Genomic DNA, 21015 nt, shown 5'->3' with positions numbered 1-21015 from the left:
CATTGGCATTAATTCATCTTTAATGACTGGTAGAAATCAGCAGTGAAGCCATTTGAGCCTGGTCTTTTCTTTAGGGGAAGTTTTCTGATTACTGTTTCCATCCATTTACTTGTTATAGATCTACTCAGATTTTCCATTTCTTTTTGAAGAAATGCTTATTTTCGACAGTGCACAAAATATGGTCCTCCATTCCCTCTCCTCTCCTTTGTGCTGTTATCATATTAAAATGATATCTATAGGCATTGTGTCTACCAATACAAATTTATGAACCTTGTTTTATGCAGTTATTTTTTCAAGTAGGTAAGAGAAAAAGAGTTATAAACAAAAAATACATTTATACCCTATAAATAGGGAAATACTTACTTTTATTTCAGCTGTTGGTTTCTTCACAAGAATTTGAGTTTGTCTAGTGTCATTTCATTTCAGCCTCAAGAGCTTCTTTTCATACTTCTTGTGAGACGGGCATGTTAGTGATGAAGTCTCTCAGTTCTTATTTATCTGGGCATGTCTTAATTTCCCCTTCATTTCTGATGGATGGTTTTGCTGAATATAGAATTCTTGGTTGAATGTTTTTCTTCCAGCACTTTGAATATGTCATCCTACTTTCTGGCCTCCATTATTTCTGATGAGAAATCAGCTACCGATTTTATTAAGATTCCCTTGTACCCAATGAGTGCTTTGCTCCTACCACTCACAAGATTCTTTCTTTGTCTTTGTCTTTCAACTATTTGATTATCACATGTTTACTGTGGATTTCTTTGAATTTCCCTGTTCAGAGTTTGTTGAGCTTTTTAGATGTGTAGATTCGGGCTTTTCAACAAATTTGGGAAGTTTGGAACCATTATGTTTTCAAATTTTTGTCTGCCCCTTTCTCTCCTCTCCTCTGGAACTCCCACTAATGTCTATATTGGCATGCTTGATGCTATCCTGCAAGTCTCTGAGGTTTGTTCATTTTCTTCATTCTTATTTATTTTTTTAATTTTATCTTATTTTTTCAGTGTTCTAAGATTCATAGTTCATGCATTCATATGTTTATGCATTTTTGTTTCTTAAACCTCATCACATCAATTGACCTACCTTAAAGTTCACAGATCCTTTCCTCTGCCGGTTCAAACCAGATATTCAGCACACCCTAGTGAATTTTTCATTTTAGTTACTGTACTTTTCAACCCCAGAATTTCCATTTGGCTCTTTTCTTATAACTTCTGTTTCTATTTGGTAAGACATGGTCCTATTTGCCAAGACTTGGTTCTCATACTTTTCATTAGTTCTTTCAACATGGTTTCTTTTAATTCTTCCAACACATTTAATACAGTTGATTTAAAGTCTTTGTCTAGTAAGTTCAACACTTGGGCTTCCTCAGGGACAATTTTTTTTTAAGATTTTATTTACTTCTTTGGGAGAGAGTGAGCAAGAGAAAGAGAGCACAAGTGCGAAGAGAAGAAGAGCGAGAGGGAGAAGCAGACTCCCTGCTGAGCAGGAAGCCCAGTGCAGGGCTCAATCCCATGACTCTAGGATCATGACTTAACTGACTCAGCTGCCCAGACACTGCTGTCAGAGACAATTTCTAATCATTGATTTGTTTCCTGTGCATGGGCCATACTTTCTGTTTCTTTGTATATCTCTGACTTGTTGTTTAAAACTTGACATTTTAAATAATATAATGTGGCAATCCTAGAAATGAGAATCAACTCCCCCCCACCCCTGGGTTTATTGTTGTTCCTCTTTTTTGTTGTTATTTGCTTATCTAGTGACTTTTTTTTTCTTTTTTTTAAATTTCTTTTCAGTGTTCCAGAATTCATTGTTTATGCATGCACCACACCCAGTGTTCCATGCAATACGTGCCCTCCTTAATACCCACTATCAGGTTCACCCATCCCCCCACCTCCTCTCCTCCCAAACCCTCAGTTTGTTTCTCAGAGTGACTTCCCTTTTTTTTTTTTTTTTTAAGATTTTATTTATTTATTTGACAGACAGAGACCACAAGTAGGCAGAGAGGCAGAGAGAGAGGGGGAAGCAGGCTCCCTGCTAAGCAGAGAGCCTGATGCGGGGTTCGATCCAAGGACCCTGAGATCATGACCTGAGCTGAAGGCAGAGGCTTAACCCACTGAGCCACCCAGGCACCCCCAGAGTGACTTTCTTTAACTAATTCTGTAAAATCTGTATTCTTTGTTGAGTGTGACAACTTAGTGGTAAGTTAACGATTAGAAGAGATTTCTTTAAGTGTCTAGAACCAATAAGTCTCCAAATCTTTGTCAAGGGATTTTGTATACATGTTGGGGCCTGCCATCAGCACTCAACCAGGCAGGTGACTGCTTACCTTAGCCTTTACTTACTTCTTGCACAAAGCCTCAAGGTCAGCCAGAAGTGAAAAGTTAGGGCCTGTTCACCTTTTTCCTAAGGATGACCATAGCCCTAAATGTGAGCACGGCTTTCTATATCCCCAGGAAGGTATTCAAGCTTTTCAAAACCCAGTGGAGATCTCGCTCCTCAGCCTCACTTTTTAAGCATTTTGGTTAGTCTATTGTTTGCCTCTTATCTGCTACATCAGGCAGCCACAAAGTTACAGACTTCCTATAATTGTTTTTTAGAGGGAAGGCTTTTTCCACTGGGAGAGCTCTGAGTCAGTTAAATAAAGACAACTTTCTGAGTGGAGTCTTCCAGAAAACCCCAGACAGGTCACATCACAACATTTTTCTGACACTTTAGAGGAGCTACTGCCCCATGCTGGCCCCCGGTTGCTGCCAGGCTGTGGCTCTTGCTGTGCTCATGGGCTACTGGATTTCAAAGCTACAGAAGCGCTAAGGAGAAGGTGGGAACAAGGCAGGTTAAAGCTGCGCAAAAATTCAGTCATTTTTCTTGGATAAACATTTTATTATTGCAAGCTTTGTTTAATTTCCAGAGTTCTTAAAAAAGTTGATTCTGACCATTTTTAGCAATTTTCTCATTGCCTTATTAAGAGTATTTACAGAGGTCTTTATTTTACCATTTTTGCTGATATCACCTTTCTTTAACTGTTGAATTATATTCCATTATATAAACAAATCATTTCATTTTTTTCATAATATATTTTCCCAATATTTTTATCTGGAAAAATTTTAAACCTTCAAAAATGTAAGAATAATGTAAGTATCCATATATCTTTCACTTAGATTTAGCAAGTGTTAACGTTCTCCCTGCCTGCCTGCTTTCAACTATTTGAGAGTTAGCTGCACACATCATGACAACTTTACCCTTGAAGAGAAGTATCTCCCAAGAACCAGGGCACTCTCCTATGTAACATTATAATAATATAATAATCACACTCAGGAAATTTAAAATTATTACAATACTATAATCTATATGCTACGTTCCAAGCCCCCAAAGAACAATTTAGAATACTGACTATAGGCACATCTCCACAAACAGGAGAATCTCCACTAAGCAGAATCATACTTAGCCCCTCTTGCAAATGCCAGGTGGGATGGCCACAGGCCTGAGATGCTGCCTTAATCTGTGAGGTGCCTCCCAGGGCCCAAGATTTCTTACCTCCTTGGGAGGGATTTGCTGTGTTGATTTTTTGATTTCAGTGAATGAGATAGTATCTAAAAATTGCTTAAGAAAAAAATTAAAACAAAGCAACAATTCTGCTCAAATTTAAGAAACAAATCGCAAACCAGAATAAAACCTTCCTCCCCAATTTTCTTCTGCGGTGTCCTGATAAATCTTTCTGAGGGTACACATCAAACAAATCCTTCCAGGGGCACCTGGGTGGCTCCGTTGGTTAAATGTCTGCCTTTGGTTCAGGCCATGATCCCAGGGTTCTGGGATAGAGCCCTGCATTGGGCTCCCTGCTCAGTGGGGAGTCTGTGTCTCTTTCCTTCTGCCTCTCTCACTGCTTGTGCTCTTTCTCTGTTCCTCTCAAATAAATAAATAAAGTCTTTTACCTTTCAAAGAGGCATGAAATGATGACCCACACCCAAGCAAGGCAGGTCCCCGAGAAGACATACAGAAAAACCCCTCTCTTAGGTCACATACTTGCAATGACAGGGCAGTGTCTCATCTCTAGTACTTTGATCTCAAAGATAATACCTCTGAAAGATGCCTTTTGTAAGGACCTATTTTATGTTTATATTTTGTCAAGAGGCTTTCATTGATGTTAAACAAAACCTTGTTGTTTAGCCCTTGAACTGTCCTTGCTCCCCTTCCCCCAGGGGATTCACTTAAAGGCGGTCCGGGAAACCAGCTCCAGGTAACAATGCCCAGATACAAAGGTGGGTCAGGCCAGGTGGAGACATCCGATCAGTAGGGGGTTGCATACTGTCTCCCTAGCTACCAAGGAGTATGGGCCCCCACCCTTTGGGAACCCTTTTGGCGCCAATCCTAATCAAGATGTAATAGGCTGATTCAAATGTCTACTAGGGTAAATTATAATTCAATTGGTCACCTAACATCACTGTGGAGTTTCCTGTGTGTGTTACAATCTCATTGGCCACCTGTGCGTGGCCAGGCCCAACCGCATGGCCTTTGCCCTTAAAAGCTAGACTGTGAAACAGAGAAGGGTCGCCCTCTCTTGTAAGAGGTGCGGCCCAGAACGTTCGGTTAGATTCTTGATGCTTGGCGCGAAATAAAGCTTTGCTTGACCTTCGCTTTGTATCAGTCTCGCTCCTTTAATCACGGACCCGTTATTGGGGCATAACACCTTTGTATCCTTATGATTGGACAAAGATGAAGTTGCAATGTAGTAAATGTTAACTCACGCCAATCTGCCTACCTGTTACAATTTTTTAAAATTTCCCAATACATAGCTCCAAGCAAATGTCTACCTAGGCCAGCACTTTTCCACTGTGGGTCACCCATGTCACCATCACATGTGGGACTTGTTCTAGGTATTGGTGACCAAGCTTCTTCATCTCAGGCCTACTGACTCAGAATTTCTGGAGCTGGATACCAAGAATCTGCATTTTAAAAAGCACCCTGGGGGCACCTGGGTGGGTCAGTCAGTTAAACTTCTGCCTTTGGCTCAGGTTATGATCCCACGGTCCTGGGATCGAGCCCCACATCAGGCTCCCTTCTCAGCAGGGAGTCTGTTCTCCCCTTCCTTCCCACTTGTGCTCTCTCTCGCTATCTCTGTCTCTCTCAAATAAATGAATAAAATATTTTTTTAGAAAGCATGCCAGGTTATTCCCAAGCACATTTATATCTGAGAATCACCAAGCGAGGCTTTAATCTGAGATTAACTGCAGCTTAATATGGAAAACTATGGAATAAGAATCAGATACTGAGAACTGATTAGTACTATTATCCATGGCAGTGGTTGCTAAATACTTTGACTGCCACCCATACAAAGGAATATATTCTACATCATGACATAGTAGATACACACACGCACACACTAAAGTTTTACAAAACAATATTTACCCTTACTACTTGTGATGCACTCTGGTATCTTCTATCTTATCCTATTTCTATGTTTTAAAAACACTGGACAGAACCCACTGAAGCTATTACACAACCCTCTAATGAATCACAAATTGCCATTTCCAAAGCACTAATCTATAGCCATCAACTGAAATGTACAGCTCAACTGAGTAAGCATAAATCTAGAGACAGAGAGAGGAACACACTGCTCATGAGCCAAACTAGATTTTAAAAAGCTATTCCTAACACATATGCATTTAGCTGCATTTAGAACAGTTTAATCACAATGCTGGTATCCTAATGAAATAAATATCATTCAGGCTGATTTCAAATCTTATTACTTTCAACTGACAATTATGAGTTTCAGGAGGGAGCAAGGGAGTATACTAAGAGAAAATGTGGTGCCATGGGAAGACCTCGACTATCCCAAGTTAACAGCTGAGGTTCAGATCCTGGCTCTCCCATGTGGTAGGGACGACAGCCTGAATAACAACCTCTCCGAGACTCAGTTTCTTCGTCTATGAATGGGGTTAATAACAGAATCTATTTCATAAGTTGCTGTGAATATTCAATAAGATGATTCATGGTTATTATTATTATTCAAGAATGCATCTGAACAAAAGATTTGCTACCTTAAAAGATAATAAAAAATGACATTTGAATAGGGTTTATTATATAAATGTTCATATGGATTACTAGGAGTATAAATATACTGTGTATGTGGGATTTTCCTCTCTCTCTTTTTTTAAAAAGATTTTATTTATTTGAGAGAGAGAGAGAGATACAGCATGAATAGGAGGGGCAGAGGAAGAGGGAGAGAGAATGTCAACCAGACTCCACGTTGAGCACGGAGCCCAACATAGGGTTCGATCCCAGGACCCTGAGATCATGACGAGCCAAAACCAAGAGTTGGATGCTTAACCGACTGCAACAGTCAGGCACCCCATCCTTCTCTTGATGAGCAAACACTGGATGTTTTCTGAATGAGGCACTAAGCTGGAGTTACAAAGAGCCACGTGATATGGTACTACTTACTAAGCAGCCTATAAGCTAGTTAGGAATAGCTGAATCATACACCAAGTGCCAAGCAGACGAGATGCGAGCAGGGAGTAGTCTGAGATGAGAGAGAGGACTGGAGGTCAGAAAGAGCTCCAGAGGTGGACACTCAAGAGAGGTAGGGTACGGAAGGGTGGTGGTCTGAGAACGTAGAAAGGAGGACGGAGAGAACACCAAGTAGAAGACGATAATGGGAGTGAGGACGAAGGGGCAGACCACACCCTCCCAGTGTGGTTGGAGACAGGAAGTCATCAAGGTGAAGTTACAAGTCAGAGCAGGTCTGGGTAGGAGACTCCGGCAGCAGGTGACAAGGAAGACTGACCTGGAAGGCGGAGTGGCAGGCAGTGCTGCAGTGTTTGGTCAGCTCAGGCCTGGCTGCAGAGGGCGGGGCATTCCTGCGGGAGGTGGTCTGGTCAGAGCAACACCAGGGAAGGGGGAGGACACCCCCAAGGCATCAGAGACCTTAACACTGCAGATTTCCCCAGTTAACAGAAGGAGAGCACTGACACAGGAAAATGGGGTTCCAATTCACATCGCCAGAGTTTCCACAGTGCTGTAAGTGCTTTTTAAAGCACTGATGGGCTCAGTCCCTGGCACGAAGTTCTCGGTTATGGGTAGGCTGATCTCTGGAAATTCTCCAAAATTTTAAGTAAACCATCCCTGCCACTGAAATAATTCTACTTCTCTTGTTCGGATTCTATTTGTTCTTTGCTCATCAAGCAACCTTCTGCTTGAGAATTCATCTTGCCAGGTCATTTGATACAGAGAAGAAAGTATTGATAGTGAAAGCCCTTAAGCCTTCCAGTCACTAAAATGGATATTTCCCATAACAACATTGAAACTGGCCTTCCCCTTACCCACCAGACTCATGTCAAGTTGGTTATATGTATCTATCAGCAAATGTCCTTTAAAGTCCTCAGAGGGTACCAGACCCAATAGGACTGAATTTCTCAGTCCTGACTGCACTTCAGAGTCGCCTGGATAGCTACTGAGAAACACCTTAGAAGGGGGCAGCCGGCTGCGCTGGAGGCCTCTCACGGGCCGCTCCCGGGGTGGACCGCTGCTTTTTCAGACAATGACTCTCAATCCTGGCTGCAGGTCAGAATCAGCTGGGAAGCTTAAAAAAAAAAAAAAAAAAAAAGATCCATGCCCAACAATGGAAACTGCCAGAGATGCTGAAACTGGGCAGAGGACACGAGCTCTAATAATTCCTGCACCCCATGCCCAAGCAGAGACGACAAGGATATCACAGAGCGCTGGAGCCGAGAGGGTTCTAGTTCACTGACAATTAGGCTGTTCAGTTATTCTATTCTCTCTGATCTCCCTTCGATGGGGCCTAGCTTTTAAGCTGTTACTAGTTTCAAACTCTGAATTCCGTATTGCTTTGGAACAGAGGTCAGCAAACTTTTTCTGTAAAGGACCAGAGAGTAGGGAGCTCAGGCTTTGCAAGTCATACAGTTTTGGTCACAGCTACTCAACTCTTATTACAGCACAAAAGCAGCCATAAATAATATGTAAATAAATGAGGAACCCTGCCTTCCAATCCAACTTTTTTTTTTTATGGAAATAAGACCAGTGCACTGCTTTAGAACATTTGAGTAATTAGAACAAGCATTCTGATTTGTGCCCATTAATACCAAATTAGTAACAAAGCGTGAACATAAACACAAAAGGTACACTCACTCTTCTAATCTTATCCTTTGACTCTCATCCTATTACTATTTACACGAAATGCAAACAGGGGGGCCCCTGTTTATACTTAGACCATATGGACCTCGTGAGGCTATTTCTGCCACTGAGTACTACCAAAGCCCCCAACCTTCACTTATGGAGAGACCACCCACCCGATTACTCAAGCGGAGGCCCGCAAACCTCCCTGGAAAACCAGAACTCGGTAGTGGGGGTACCGTTCTGGCTTCCTCACTAGTAGAAAATGCCACAGATATTTATTACATCAATACTCATTTATCTGGGGAGGGGAGAAAACCCGTCTGTGCTGCTTTCATGTACTCTCCCATACAGCTGACCTGTACACATATGTATATGTCTACATGTACAACCCGAAGTCTAAGGTTTTCAGTTAAATCATTTCTGTTCAACTGAGTAAGTTGCACCCAGGATCCCATCCTAGCCATCACTTTGGGCTTCCCCCTAATCTTTCAAAATGCATAATGAATGAAAGTAAAAAGGGTTAGACCATTTGCTAAGGGAAGGAAATCCCAGGATGGACATCGCTTAGCTGGAGCTCAGTGCACAGATGCGTGGTCCCTAATTCCCACTCTGGGACGCCAAGTCCCCAAATCGGCAGCACTGAGACGATGCCCAGTCACACAGAAGTCCAAAGGAGCCAGTGCCCCCCCATCCCTGCAGCTCAGGGCCCTTCATCTCATCACTGTCAAAGCCAACAACCCCACACAGTGAGGACCAGTGTCAGCTAGGGTGCTCTCCCAGGGACGGGAGGTGCAAAATTCCCCCAGAACAGCCAGCAACCAGTCCATCTCCCAGCTGACCCAGGGTGTTAAGGAAAATAAAACTGAAGCAGAAGTTCCAGCCTTGGACTCCTGATGTCAGTTGCTATGAATCCTTAGTACGACTCCAAGTCATACTTACTTGGAAGTGTTTTCAAGTATTCCTTTGACCTCATTCATTTCTTCCTTCCCAAAGTAAACAACGGTGAGATGAATTCTCCCATCCTGTTGGATGCACATCTCCCTAGGAAACAAAACACACGTATGTCTGGTCTGTTTTCACATAACAGGCAAGGTCCAAACAAATACCTGTTTTGTCAAGTACAAAATGTTCATTCGTTCGTTCTTTCTTTCTTTCTTTCAAATGCACGAGCTGGAGGAAGGAGCAAAAGAAGAGTGGGAGGCAGACTCCCCGCCGAGCAGGGAGCCCAATGTTGGGCTCTATCCCAGGACCTGGAGATCATGACCTGAGCCAAAGGCAAACACTTAACCAACTGAGCCACCCAGGTGCCCTAGTGCAAAATGTTCTTGAAGTAAACTGAGTGAACTGCCAAAAAAGCAGATATGGGACACCAGGATATTTCTGGTTGGTCATCACAATTACCTACATTTGTATTTATCCTCCCAAGAAAACAATGAAACGTAAATATGCAGATCTGATGAATGAAAACTCAGATGCACAAGGCCATGGTGCAAATTGTCACAGCCCATTGGGCCACCTAGTGTCATGGGACGGGCACTGGGTCCTTCCCCCTCTTTGCCAGAAGGAGTCTATGAAGGACAGAAGACATAAATTCCATTTTACAGATAAGAAAGCTAAAGTCCAGAAAGGGTGTGACTAGAATCCTTGTGTCTGACTTTTCCTGTGTGTGCCAAACACAAACAGTCTTAAAGACTGAATGAACAAAGGCGAAAAGACATTCTTTCATGTAGGGCTCCCCAAACCCTTCTTAACACCGAAGGGAATGACAAGGCAGAAGCCCAGTTAGGCTTTCTCGCCCTTCCCATGCAGACACAATCACCTTCACGGCTTCCCCTTTTTTCCTCTCTGTGACTGATTGTCCCACACGCTCTAGGGCCCCGACAGCCCTCTAAGGGACAGGCCTCCAGCTCTGGACTGGGCCAGACCCGCTTTCTCCAAAAAAGCTGATTTATTTGTCCATGTTCCATGCTCTAATGGTAACACCTAAGCTAATCTGGTAAAATATTCTGCTGAGGGTTTACTGCATATACACATGTAATATGCACGTAAATTCTGTATAGATATGTGTGTATGTATGTAAATATATGTGTGTGTACATATGTGTTTGTGTGTGCACATGTGTATATACGTGTGTGTGTGTGTGTGTGTGCACAGTTTAAACAGGAGTTTTCTGGAAGCGAGTTAATGAAAGATTCTACTGGTGGGGTGACATTTTGTGATATTTTGACATTTTGCATGTCCTTCCTCTTTTTATTCCTTTTGTCTCTCCATTCGTTACTTTCCTTAACCTCCAAAAAACACACCATCGCTTTCTGCAAGTCCATGAGCTCTAACCGCAGAGGCCCATTTATTCAATGCTTTTTATAATGCCATCCAAAAGGAGCGACTACCTAGCTGGGGTTGCTGGGAGAAATCCGAAGATGTAGGAGATATGTTTCCTGTGCTCAAAAAACTTGGGAAATAAAATGAGCTCAAATAAAATCATGACACCTTGTGGCATAGATAACAAGTACACAGAATTCAGAAAGCACAGCAAATCCTATCAGCTGGAATGGCCAGGGCCTGAAGGATGGAAAGGTGAGAGGAAGAGAGGAGGAAGAAGAGAATTCCAGATTTAAGAACTATCAGGGAAGATGATATTGACCCGAGGCTACAGGCATGCAGGAGTCATCCTGTCTTGGTTCTGAGAATCTGTTTCTCTCCCACCGAAGAAAGATAAGGGCTGCCTCTGAAATCCAGTCTGATGGTATAGCACTTAGACACAGACAAGAGACCAGGAACAGAAGACCAGCGTGGGACAATGTGCTTCAAACCGAGAGCCCCCTCACAGACCCAGTCCCTGCAGACAGAACCATCACCCACTGACAACAAAATTCTCTGCCCATAAAGGAGCTCTTTTGCAAACCTGCCAGACAATGCTTTAACTTCCTTTGCCAGGGTAGGATAAAAGCACACACACAGCACCGAGCACCCAAAAATGGTGCTTTAAAATTGCACGTGTAGTTGGGAAAAAATGTATCCCAGAATCAGGAGAGGGTCACCGCTGAGCCTGGGTAAAAAGCATTCTTGTGTTTCTAGTAACATCTTTGCTGGCATTTTAAAATCCATCCGAGAACTTTCTGTTTTCAAGGACTAAAACAGAGATCCCTGGGACCTTCACCCTTCATTCCCCAGCCAAGGTTTCCCAAAAAGGCAAAGCAGACTCGGTTCTGAGATTCTCTTCCACGGTTCCACTCCTCATGCTCATTTCTTCCTTCTTTCCTTCAACAAACAATAACCACACAAGCAACACACTATGTGCCAGATGCTCTCTCCAAGACCTCAACCGTTCTGCTCTTGAGAACTTCTCAGTCCACTCTACGTAACTAAAACTCCCCGAGACGCAATAAACAAATGCCCCACGAGGGAGGGAGAACAAGAACTATGGAAACACCACCACCAATCTGTTGGATGGATCTTGTGATTTTTAATTTTCTGAACAAGTCTTACTAGACTCCATGCCCTGGAACAACGTGTGTGGGAGAAGAGTGCGCATGTGGGTGACTATGCACACAGAGATGTCTGTGTTTGGGTGTGATTATTTGTGCCTGGACCCTTCAAGTTAACTTAGGTGCCCCTGAGAGCACCTCTCACAGCAGGGCTGTGGTGAGGCTCATGAAATGAATCTCAGGGCACCCCAACTTCCTAAGAGCCCTTCAGGAAAGCTCTGCATTTCACATGGGTGCTTTGTATTACATTAGCTCCACAATCCTAGGTGGTCATTCTTCTGTCTCAGTCTAGAACCTCAGAATTGTTTCTTCTTCACAAAGACCTTGTCTTTTTTTTTCTTCTTTTTTCAATTGAAGTATAGTTAGCATACAGTGTTGTATTAATTTCAAGTGTACAATAATATAGTGATTCAACAATTCTGTACAATACTCAGTGCTCATCATGGTACATGTACTTTTTAAAAAAATTTTATTTGAGAGAGAGAGAGAGAGACAGGAGAGAGAAAGAGAAAAAAAGCGTGAGCACAAGTTGGGTAAGGGGCAGAGGGAGAAGCAGGCTCTCTGCTGAGCAGGAAGCCTGATGTGGGACTCAGTCTCGGGACTCTGGGATCATGACCTGAGCCGAAGGCATACACTTAACCGAATGAGCTAGCCAGGCGCCCCGATAAGTGTACTCTTAGTCCCTTCCACCTATCTCCCCCATCTTCCCCAACCTCCCCTCTGGTGACCACCAGTTTGTTCTCTGTATTTAAGAGTCCACTGGGGTTCTTTTGCTTGTCTCATTCTTCTTTGTTCATTTGTTTTTGTTTATTCCACATATGAGTGAAATCATAGGGTATTTGTCTTTCTCTGACTTATTTCACTTAGCATTATACCCTTGAGGTCCATCCGTGTTGTTGCAAATGGCAAGATCTCACTCTTTTTTAATGGCTGAGTGATATTCCATTGTACAAATATACCTCATCTTCTTTATCCATTCACCTATGGATGGACATTTGGTTGCTTCCATCATTTGGCTATCATAAATCATGCTGCAATAAACATAAGGGTGCATATATCTTTTTGAATTATTGCTTTCATTTTCTTTGGGTTAATACCCAGAAGCGGAATTACCATGTCATATGGTTAATTCTACTTTTAACTTTCAGAAGAACCTCCATACTGTTCCCACAGTGGCTGCACCAGCTTGCATTTCCACCAACAGTGTACGAGGATTCCTTTTTTTCACACCCTCACCGATACTTATTGTTTCTTATGGGTTGTTTTTTTTTTTTAAGATTTTGTTTATTTATTTGACAGAGAGAGAGAGAGATCACAAGTAGACAGAGAGGCAGGCAGAGAGAGAGGGGGAAGCAGGCTCCCCGCTGAGCAGAGAGCCTGATGTGGGGCTCGATCCTAGGACCCTGAGATCATGACCTGAGCCAAAGGCAGAGGCTTAACCCACTGAGCCACACAGGTGCCCCTGTTTCTTGTGTTTTTTATTCTAGTCATTCTGACAGTTGTAAGGTGATTATATCATTGAGCTTTTGATTTACATTTCCCTAATGATGAGTGATGCTGAGCATCTTTTCAGGTGTCTGTTGGCCATCTGGATGTCTTCTTTGGCAAAAATGTCTATTCAGGTCCTCTGCCCATTTTTTTTGGTCAGGTTATTTGTTGTTTTTGCTGTTGTTGTTGTTGTTTGGTGTTGAGTTGCAAAAGTTCCTTATATATTTTGGATATTAAGCCCTTATCAATTACATCTTTGACAAATATCTCCTAATAAATGAATTCAGTAAAGCCATAGGATACAAAGTTAATATACAGAAATCTGTAATAATATTATATATTACCATATATTATATATTAATATTATGAAGCAGCAGAAAGAGAAATTAACAATCCCATTTACAATTGTACCAAAAATAATTAAATACCCAGGAATAAACTTAACCAAGATGGTGAAAGAACTGTACTCCCAAAACTATAAAACACTGATGAAATTGAACATGATACAAACAAATGGAGTTATTCTATGCTCATTGATTGGAAGAACCACTACTCTTAAAATGCCCATACTACCCAAAGCAATCTATATATTTAATGCAATCCCTATCAAAACATCAGCAGTGTTTTCCACAGCACTAGAACAAATGATATTAAAATATGGATAGAACCACACAAATAGCCAAAGCAATCTCGAGAAAGAAGAACAAAGCTGGAAGTATAACAGTCCCAGATTTCAAGATATACTTCAAAGCTGTAGTAATCAGAATTGTGTGGTCCTGGCACAAAAACAGACACACAGATCACTGAAACAGAATAGAGCCCAGAATGAACCTACAACTACAGGGTCAGTTAATCTTCAACCAAGTAGGAAAGGATATCCAATGGAAAAAAGACAGTCTCTTCAACAAATGGTGTTGGAGAAACTGGACAGCAACATGCAGATGAATGAAACTGGATCACTGTCTTATACCATACATAAAAATAAACTCAAGGGACGCCTGGGTGGCTCAGTTGGTTAAGCCACTGCCTTTGGCTCAGGTCATGATTCCAGGGTCCTGGGATCTAGTCCCGCATCAGACTCCTTGCTCGGCAGGGAGCCTGCTTCTCTCTCCGCTTCTGCCTGCCACTCTGCCTGCTTGTGCACGTGCTCTCGTGCACTCCCTCTCTTTGATAAATAAATAAAATCTTTGAAAAATAAAAAATAATAAACTCAAAATGGATGAAAGACCTGAGGATGTGAGACCTGAAACCGTAAAACCATAAAACTCCCAGTAGAAAACACAGGTGGTAATTTCTTTGACACTGACCATAGAAACATTTTTCTAGATATGTCTCCTGAGGCAGCGGAAATAAAAGCAAAATGAAACTATTGGGACCACACCAAAATGAAAAGCTCTTGTGCAGCAAAGGAGAACATCAACAAAACAAAAAGGCAGCCCTCAAAGACCTTTTTTTTTTTTTAAATTTATTTGACAGAGATCACAAGTAGGCAGAGAGGCAGGCAGAGAGACAGAGGAGGAAGCAGGCTCCCCACCGAGCAGAGAGCCTGATGTGGGGCTCGATCCCAGGACCCTGGGATCATGACCTGAGCTGAAGGCAGAGGCTTCAACCCACTGAGCCACCCAGGCGCCCGAAGACCTTGTCTTTTTAAGATATTTTTTTTTCTGGAAAACAACAGTTCCTTCTCCCTGAGGATATTGTGCCATAGAAGTACAGGGACTAATTAAGATAAATTTTCAATCAGAAAACATGTATCACAGTCACCTTTACAGCTATATTTTTATTTCTCAAGGGGCTGAAAGCACATCACGGTCTTGGAGTTCTGTTACTCATCTGAACCACGCACTGGGGAGAGAACTACTTGATCATCATTTCCATCCTCTGTACAGAGATAAGGAAAGGAGTTCCAGTGACCTGCTCAAGCCAGGCATGCAATCTAGCCTTCCTAAGGACCAGCCTGGTGTTTAAGACCTGAGCAGGATGAAGGCTGTACTTCTGAAATCTCACAGCTTTGGTCTGACCCATTCAGGACTCAGCCACAAAGCAGAATGGGTCTGTGGGCCAGGAGACTGGAAGAAGTCTCAACAAAACTCCAAGTGTAAACTGGCCACAGGAATGACTGTTCAACTTGCATTCCTGCTGGGGCCAGTCAGAGATGACTACACAATCTGGTGGAAAGGGGGACAGGGGAACCCAAGGTCTATTTGGAGGAAGCACTGTACTCCTAGGGAGAAAACGCATCCTGAAGTAGGGCTTCTCAACCTCACACCATCGACATTTTGGACCAAAGAATTCCCTAGTGTGGAAGGAGCTGTCCTGTGCATCGTAAGACGTCTAGCAGCATCCCTGGCCTCTAACCACTGAGCGTCAGTAGCACCCCCAAGCCCCCACCTCAGTTGTGATAACCAAAAACATCTCCAGATTTTACTGAATGTGCCAGGGTAGAAGGTACAAAATACCCCCCTTGGTCAGAACCACTCTGGTAAGGAAGAAGCAGTTTCAGTTGAACACAGGAGTTGTCACGGCTGTGAAAACAGTGTGTGTCCCCAGGGTTTGTCCTGCTCTCCAGCTGGTCTCCGTGGACTCCTGGGTAAGTCCCAGAGAGAGACGGAGCTGCAGGAAATGCCAAAAGGCTCTCTTTACAGAAAATACGATTACGAGGGGGCGTTGGGAGCTCCAGCCAGGACTCCTGGGGAATTAAAGTGGCAGTGTTGGCCCAGTGCACCAGCAGCTTCTGTGGCATTAAAAGTGTCAGCAACTTTGGCTGTTGTCAGAAGCCGCGCATTGGCGTCACGCAGCCGACGCCTGAGCAGTCTGTGGAAGCTGAAACCGCAGTTGAGCACATGCAAAACATCCCTGCAGACTCCCAGGAAGCCTGGAAGGCACACGAGGCTGGACATCTTACCACAGAAGGTGACAGAGAGAGAGAAGGAAAATTGAGTTTTTATCTAATTGGGTGTAGTTGTTTTTAAACCTCAGGCTAAGTGGCCTGTGGAAACAGGGATTCAAGAATATTCACTGAGTAACTGTAGTGCAATGCACTATTCTCACTGGAATAAGATTTTAAAATGTAATCTTTTATGGTGCCTTGCAGGGGGACCAACCACCCAGGTGTGCCTGGGATTCTCCAGGTTTTAGCACTTATGTCCTGGCAAATGCCTCAGTCCCAAGCAAAATGGTACAACTGGTCACCCTACCTGCCTCAACGACCTTACAGTGTATTGGAAGGAAGGAATGGCTAACAAGTGTGAGGAGGGATGGCTAATGAGTATGAGGCAGGATGGACTATCTACAGCAATGGTTTGGAGGTATAAGGAGCCAAGAGACTGAGAAGAATGTGATTAATTTCTTTTGGGGGATGGAGAAGGGGTCTCAAGGAAGAGGGAGAATTTAAGGTGATTCCTGACAGGCTCCACGCAGGTGGAAAGGAGGAGAGAAAGGGTTTTCTTGGCTCAGGAGACACAGCTGCAAAGAAATTATATCAGTATTCTTTTCTAAGTCAATTTTCTACTCAAATATATCAAGTATGAAAAGAAAATCTATGATTTACCTTTAATTATGTCCTGTGCAAATGAGATAATAAATACATAACAGTTCATTAGTCTCCAAATGCTACTTATGGTCTGCACAGCCAATGGGAAGAAACTGCTTAGCCAAAAGGCATTGGAAAAAAGGACTAAGTACTACCCTGAAGAGGGAAGAGACAATAACTGGGCCTCCTGAAATCTGGCTTTAAAAAAATAATATTCTTCTTTTGGTTTGGTGGGTCCTCTCCCCACCCCGTATGCCAAGCTACATTAATATACAATTCCTGGATTCCATTTTTTGAGTAGTCTGATCAGTGTTAAAGAAATGAGCCTGATTTTTGAGTCTCAACCAAGCAATCAGGACCCACTTTCTTGTTTGCCCATTTCAGAAGAGCAAATTGAATTGTTTCCTACTGACCATTTTCTACTCTTGGGTAGATGTTTTCACATATTCTGTGGCTCAAATGAAATAAGAAACAACTTCAGTTAGGTCCCAAAATAGAAACTTTTCTCCAAATAAGGTGAATGTTGTAAATTAAAGTGTCTCCAACACATGAACCGTAAAACTTTCCTGGGTGCAACACTGGTGTATGAAATAGAGAAAGAGCCTGCAGGAGAGGCGGAGGGAGTGGGAGGACGGATGATACCATAATGGAAATTACATTAGTTTTCCTTCTGAACAATAAAGAAGATAAGGGACCTATCTCAACCATAATCAGCAATGTTATGATGACCAGAAGCCTTTCTGTTACACTCTAAATTACACCAGCTTAGCTAGCCCTACCCTCAAGGCTCATTTTGGCCTGGAAAGTCTATACTCATTGTTTTTTAAAGATCCAGAAATCTCCAGAAACAACTTCACAGTTCTAGGCAGAAAAGGGATTAAAATACCACTATAGAAAATTGAAGTAAAACATGTCCCTGATACTGCCTGAAAATATCATAAATGCTTTGAGAGCAATGAGAGAAGAGTCAGAAGAGGGAAAGAAAGAACGTTAAAACAAAATTAACTACCAAAGTCTGAGGAGAATCATAGCAACATGAAAAAGGGTTCTCAGACCAGCTGGAAGTAGTCAAAATAAAAATCAAGCAAACTTGAAATGAACTGGGAAAGATTTTTAGAAATCATAAAAAAATCATTTGTATAAAAATCTCCCCCCCCCAGAGGCTCAGAGATAAGGATACAAAGACAATCTATAGCTTTGTTATTATGAGTTTCTTCCTGCTATCACAAACTACACCTTGAAATCACTGAGCTTGAGACCTATAACCCAGAAGCCAAAAGAAACTAAAGAGCCACAAAGCAAATACTAGAATAGTATTCAAAAGCAAATCAGGTGATTTTTTAAAAAAAGAAGAAGAGCAGGAGGAGGTAGGTTTAAGTTAATACACGGTTGGGCAAAGGGGAAACATAAAAACATGGCTAGATGTGCAGCAAGTTCTCCTGGGTACACACCCTCTATTTCTGGCCACAGGTAAAGGGGTCCTTAATGATGAAGTCCCCCAGACTCCAAGGGAGTCATGTGGGGCATTAATGATGGAGTCCTCCAGACCCCAAGGGAGTCATCTGGGGCATTCATGGGACAGGAAACAGCACCTGGAGCCTGTGAAGATCCCCCACAGGCCAGGACTATGACAACAGCAACAGAGAACCAACCAGCCATAGTAAGAAGCCATCTCATCTCCATGAACAGCAATGGCGCCACAAAGCAGCCCCAGTAGCCAGATTAGAGTGGTCCATGTTGCTCCTTCCAGCTGCATTCCTACTCACAGAGATGACAATACTGAAGCTTTAGCTTTGTAATTTCTTGTAAATCCCAGGAATAGCTCTCATTTAATGCTTACCGCCTCTTCAATAACGCCCTTTAGGGTCTAGTGCCAGGAGAAAGCTTTTCGCCCCCAACAAATAGCAGCCTTCTTTTCATTAACTACTGAGGGCTGAAGTAAACTAGCTTTAGCTTCCCCCTTGTCCCTTTGTCTGACAGAAAGTTCAGAGCCAGCATTTTTGACAATCTGCAACTCTTTCCCCTATTCCTGGGTTCCAGGCACACCTATCCTCCATCCCGCACTGTTATTCAGTCTTTGTTAATGACCTCTATAAAAATGGTTTTATTAAATTGGTAATTTTTGTAAACACAAATAGTTTTTAGAATTAGTTGACATGACTCAAAAAATAATGAGGATAAGATAGTAATGAGAATAAATATTTTAGTCCATATGCTCCATGCACCCAGGAATCAATTTTGTTCCGAAGGCCCACGCCCAACACAGTTCTGCAACATGCAAACTTGGTCTTTGGTTCCCAGCTGACTGCACCCAATGCCTGGCCTTCACCCCAAGTAAGCTGATTTCTCAGACCCAGTCTTCCCTAAGGGCCATTCTTCTCTGGGTGACTTCTAGGTTCTATATTCATTTCTTCTGTCTACAAAGGTGTCTTTTTTTTTTTTTTTTATAGTTTTTAGCCTTCTGGCTCATTTCTAGGTGAATAGTTAGCAAACTGATGCTGAAGTGAGAAACAAAACAAAACCCTAAATCTCTCGGTAATAACCAGTGTCAGAGCTACAAGGGGACCCATCTGGACCAGTACTTTGATTTTACAGAAGATAGTAAAGCCAGATATATATAAAGCTACTTATATAAGATTCTTCATTCAAATGGTGTCAGAACAAAGGATATCTACATTTTAAAAGACATGCCATGGAAAGTAATGTTTTAAATACATTAATCTCACAATGATCATTGCAAACCCTGTACCAAAAATAGTGGCTAATGGCAAGTCTTGCTACTAATCAATGACCAATGAACGGGACATAATCTCCATACAGAAGACAAGAAGACAGTGGAAGAAACTGAAGATTTGATGTTCCTGTCCTGTGGCTCCTGGCTCCTGGCTCCAGCCACTCTCTCCGGAAGAGCTGGAGTGGCAGCCAGATGGGGAGAAGGTGGTCAAGGGGAACGGCTGGTCCAAGGAGGGACGGGGCCCAAATCCCAATTCAGGCTCTGTGAAGAAAGAGCCACAGTGGCATACACGGTCTCTCCACCTCGCATGGAAAGTAGAAAAGGATAGTAGGACAATCTTCATTACACTTTGTGAACTAACTCCTGCAAAAAAGGTGGGCAGAAAGCAACGGAAAAAAGATGACTATAGTCATGATCCTTCCCAAAAGCAGAAAAAGAAGGGATGGGAGATGCTGACAGTCAGATGAAGCATCTTTTATACACCCTCCACAACACACACACACACACACACACACACACACAGTGCCAATCATAAACAGAAGGCCCAAATTTTATCTTCTTTCCTCTTTCTAATTTGTGGGGGTGGAAAGAGCTGCTGATGACAACAGGTGGAGATGAGAAGGAAACTCATGGGGCTGATGTCCCAGGCGCCTTTGAGGTCCCATTCTGAGAGCCAAATCATCGTCCCCTGAGGACAAAAATCCATCCACCACTAGACAGAGTGAGCCTAGCACAGCTCACACGCACCCCAGGACACAGAAGAGCCACAGGAGTTGGAAACCTCCAACAAAGGCCGCACAAAGCCTCCACTGGGTTTTCTCTCCTCCCCCTGTTCTTGGAGGCTACAAATAAAGTGAATAGAAAAATAAATACCCTGCCCTCGGAATACAGCCAGGAGAGGGACACAAATAGTTCTCCATCAAGATGGGGAGGTAGCCAAGGAGAACTGCCCCCCACCACATGGTCAGAGCAAATAGTCCAGGTGGCCCCCTGCATGCCAGGCAGGAGGAAGGTGAAAGGCCACCTCCCAGCAACCATGTTTCAAGAATAGTATCAAAATTAAAGGAAGAAAAAAAGAGAGAAACAAGAAAGCAATAGCGTTCAAAAAGTAAATGAAAAACCTAGTCTAAAAGAAAATACAATTCAAACAGAAGAAAATATCTTACGCGTTTCACACTTTCTTAAATAAAAATGTGAATTCAATTAAAAAAAAAGTTCAAAGAAGAAATGATAAAAACAACAGATTAAAAGGCACATTCTGTGCTGAGAAAATAAGGTGGCAGCCCAAACACACAAAAGTAATAAATTAAACATAGCAAGGGACAGAATGGATGCATCTGAAAATCAAATTGCTCATCTCGAGGAGAGCCTTATGTGAAAGCAGCTAAAAGACTGAGGCATTAAGAAATAGAAACTAATACAGAATTAAACACCAAAAAAATTTCCTGACATGAAAAAATCCATAAAATGACAAAGAAAACTCAATTAAGTACAGGAAAACTTGAGTGAGAAAAAGACACTGAGATGAGACATATCCTGATGAAGGTATTCAAGATTCAAGAAGGAATTCTTCAGGCACTCAGGCAAAAGTAAGTCATTCTCAGGAGAGATGAAATAAAGTTGTCCTGACATTTCTCTGTGGGATC

General features: G+C 42.5%; 1 protein-coding gene across 12 annotated transcripts in view; it reads right to left on the bottom strand.

Moving 5' to 3' along the window:
- CSGALNACT1 (chondroitin sulfate N-acetylgalactosaminyltransferase 1) overlaps nucleotides 1-21015 on the bottom strand; it is a 335010-nt gene that overhangs the window by 20886 nt on the left and 293109 nt on the right. For all 12 annotated transcript variants that reach the window (XM_080794800.1, XM_080794795.1, XM_080794796.1 and 9 more), the window contains one exon: nucleotides 9067-9168. In XM_080794800.1, coding sequence (XP_080650926.1) covers nucleotides 9067-9168 — 102 coding nt within the window. The remainder of the gene's footprint in view (nucleotides 1-9066; nucleotides 9169-21015) is intronic.

The sequence above is a fragment of the Martes martes genome (genome assembly GCF_963455335.1).
Source record: "Martes martes genome assembly, chromosome: 2".
Classification (NCBI taxonomy): Eukaryota; Metazoa; Chordata; class Mammalia; order Carnivora; family Mustelidae; genus Martes; species Martes martes.
The sequence above is the reverse complement of the archived record's forward strand: the minus strand, read 5'-3'. Positions and strand labels throughout refer to the sequence as shown.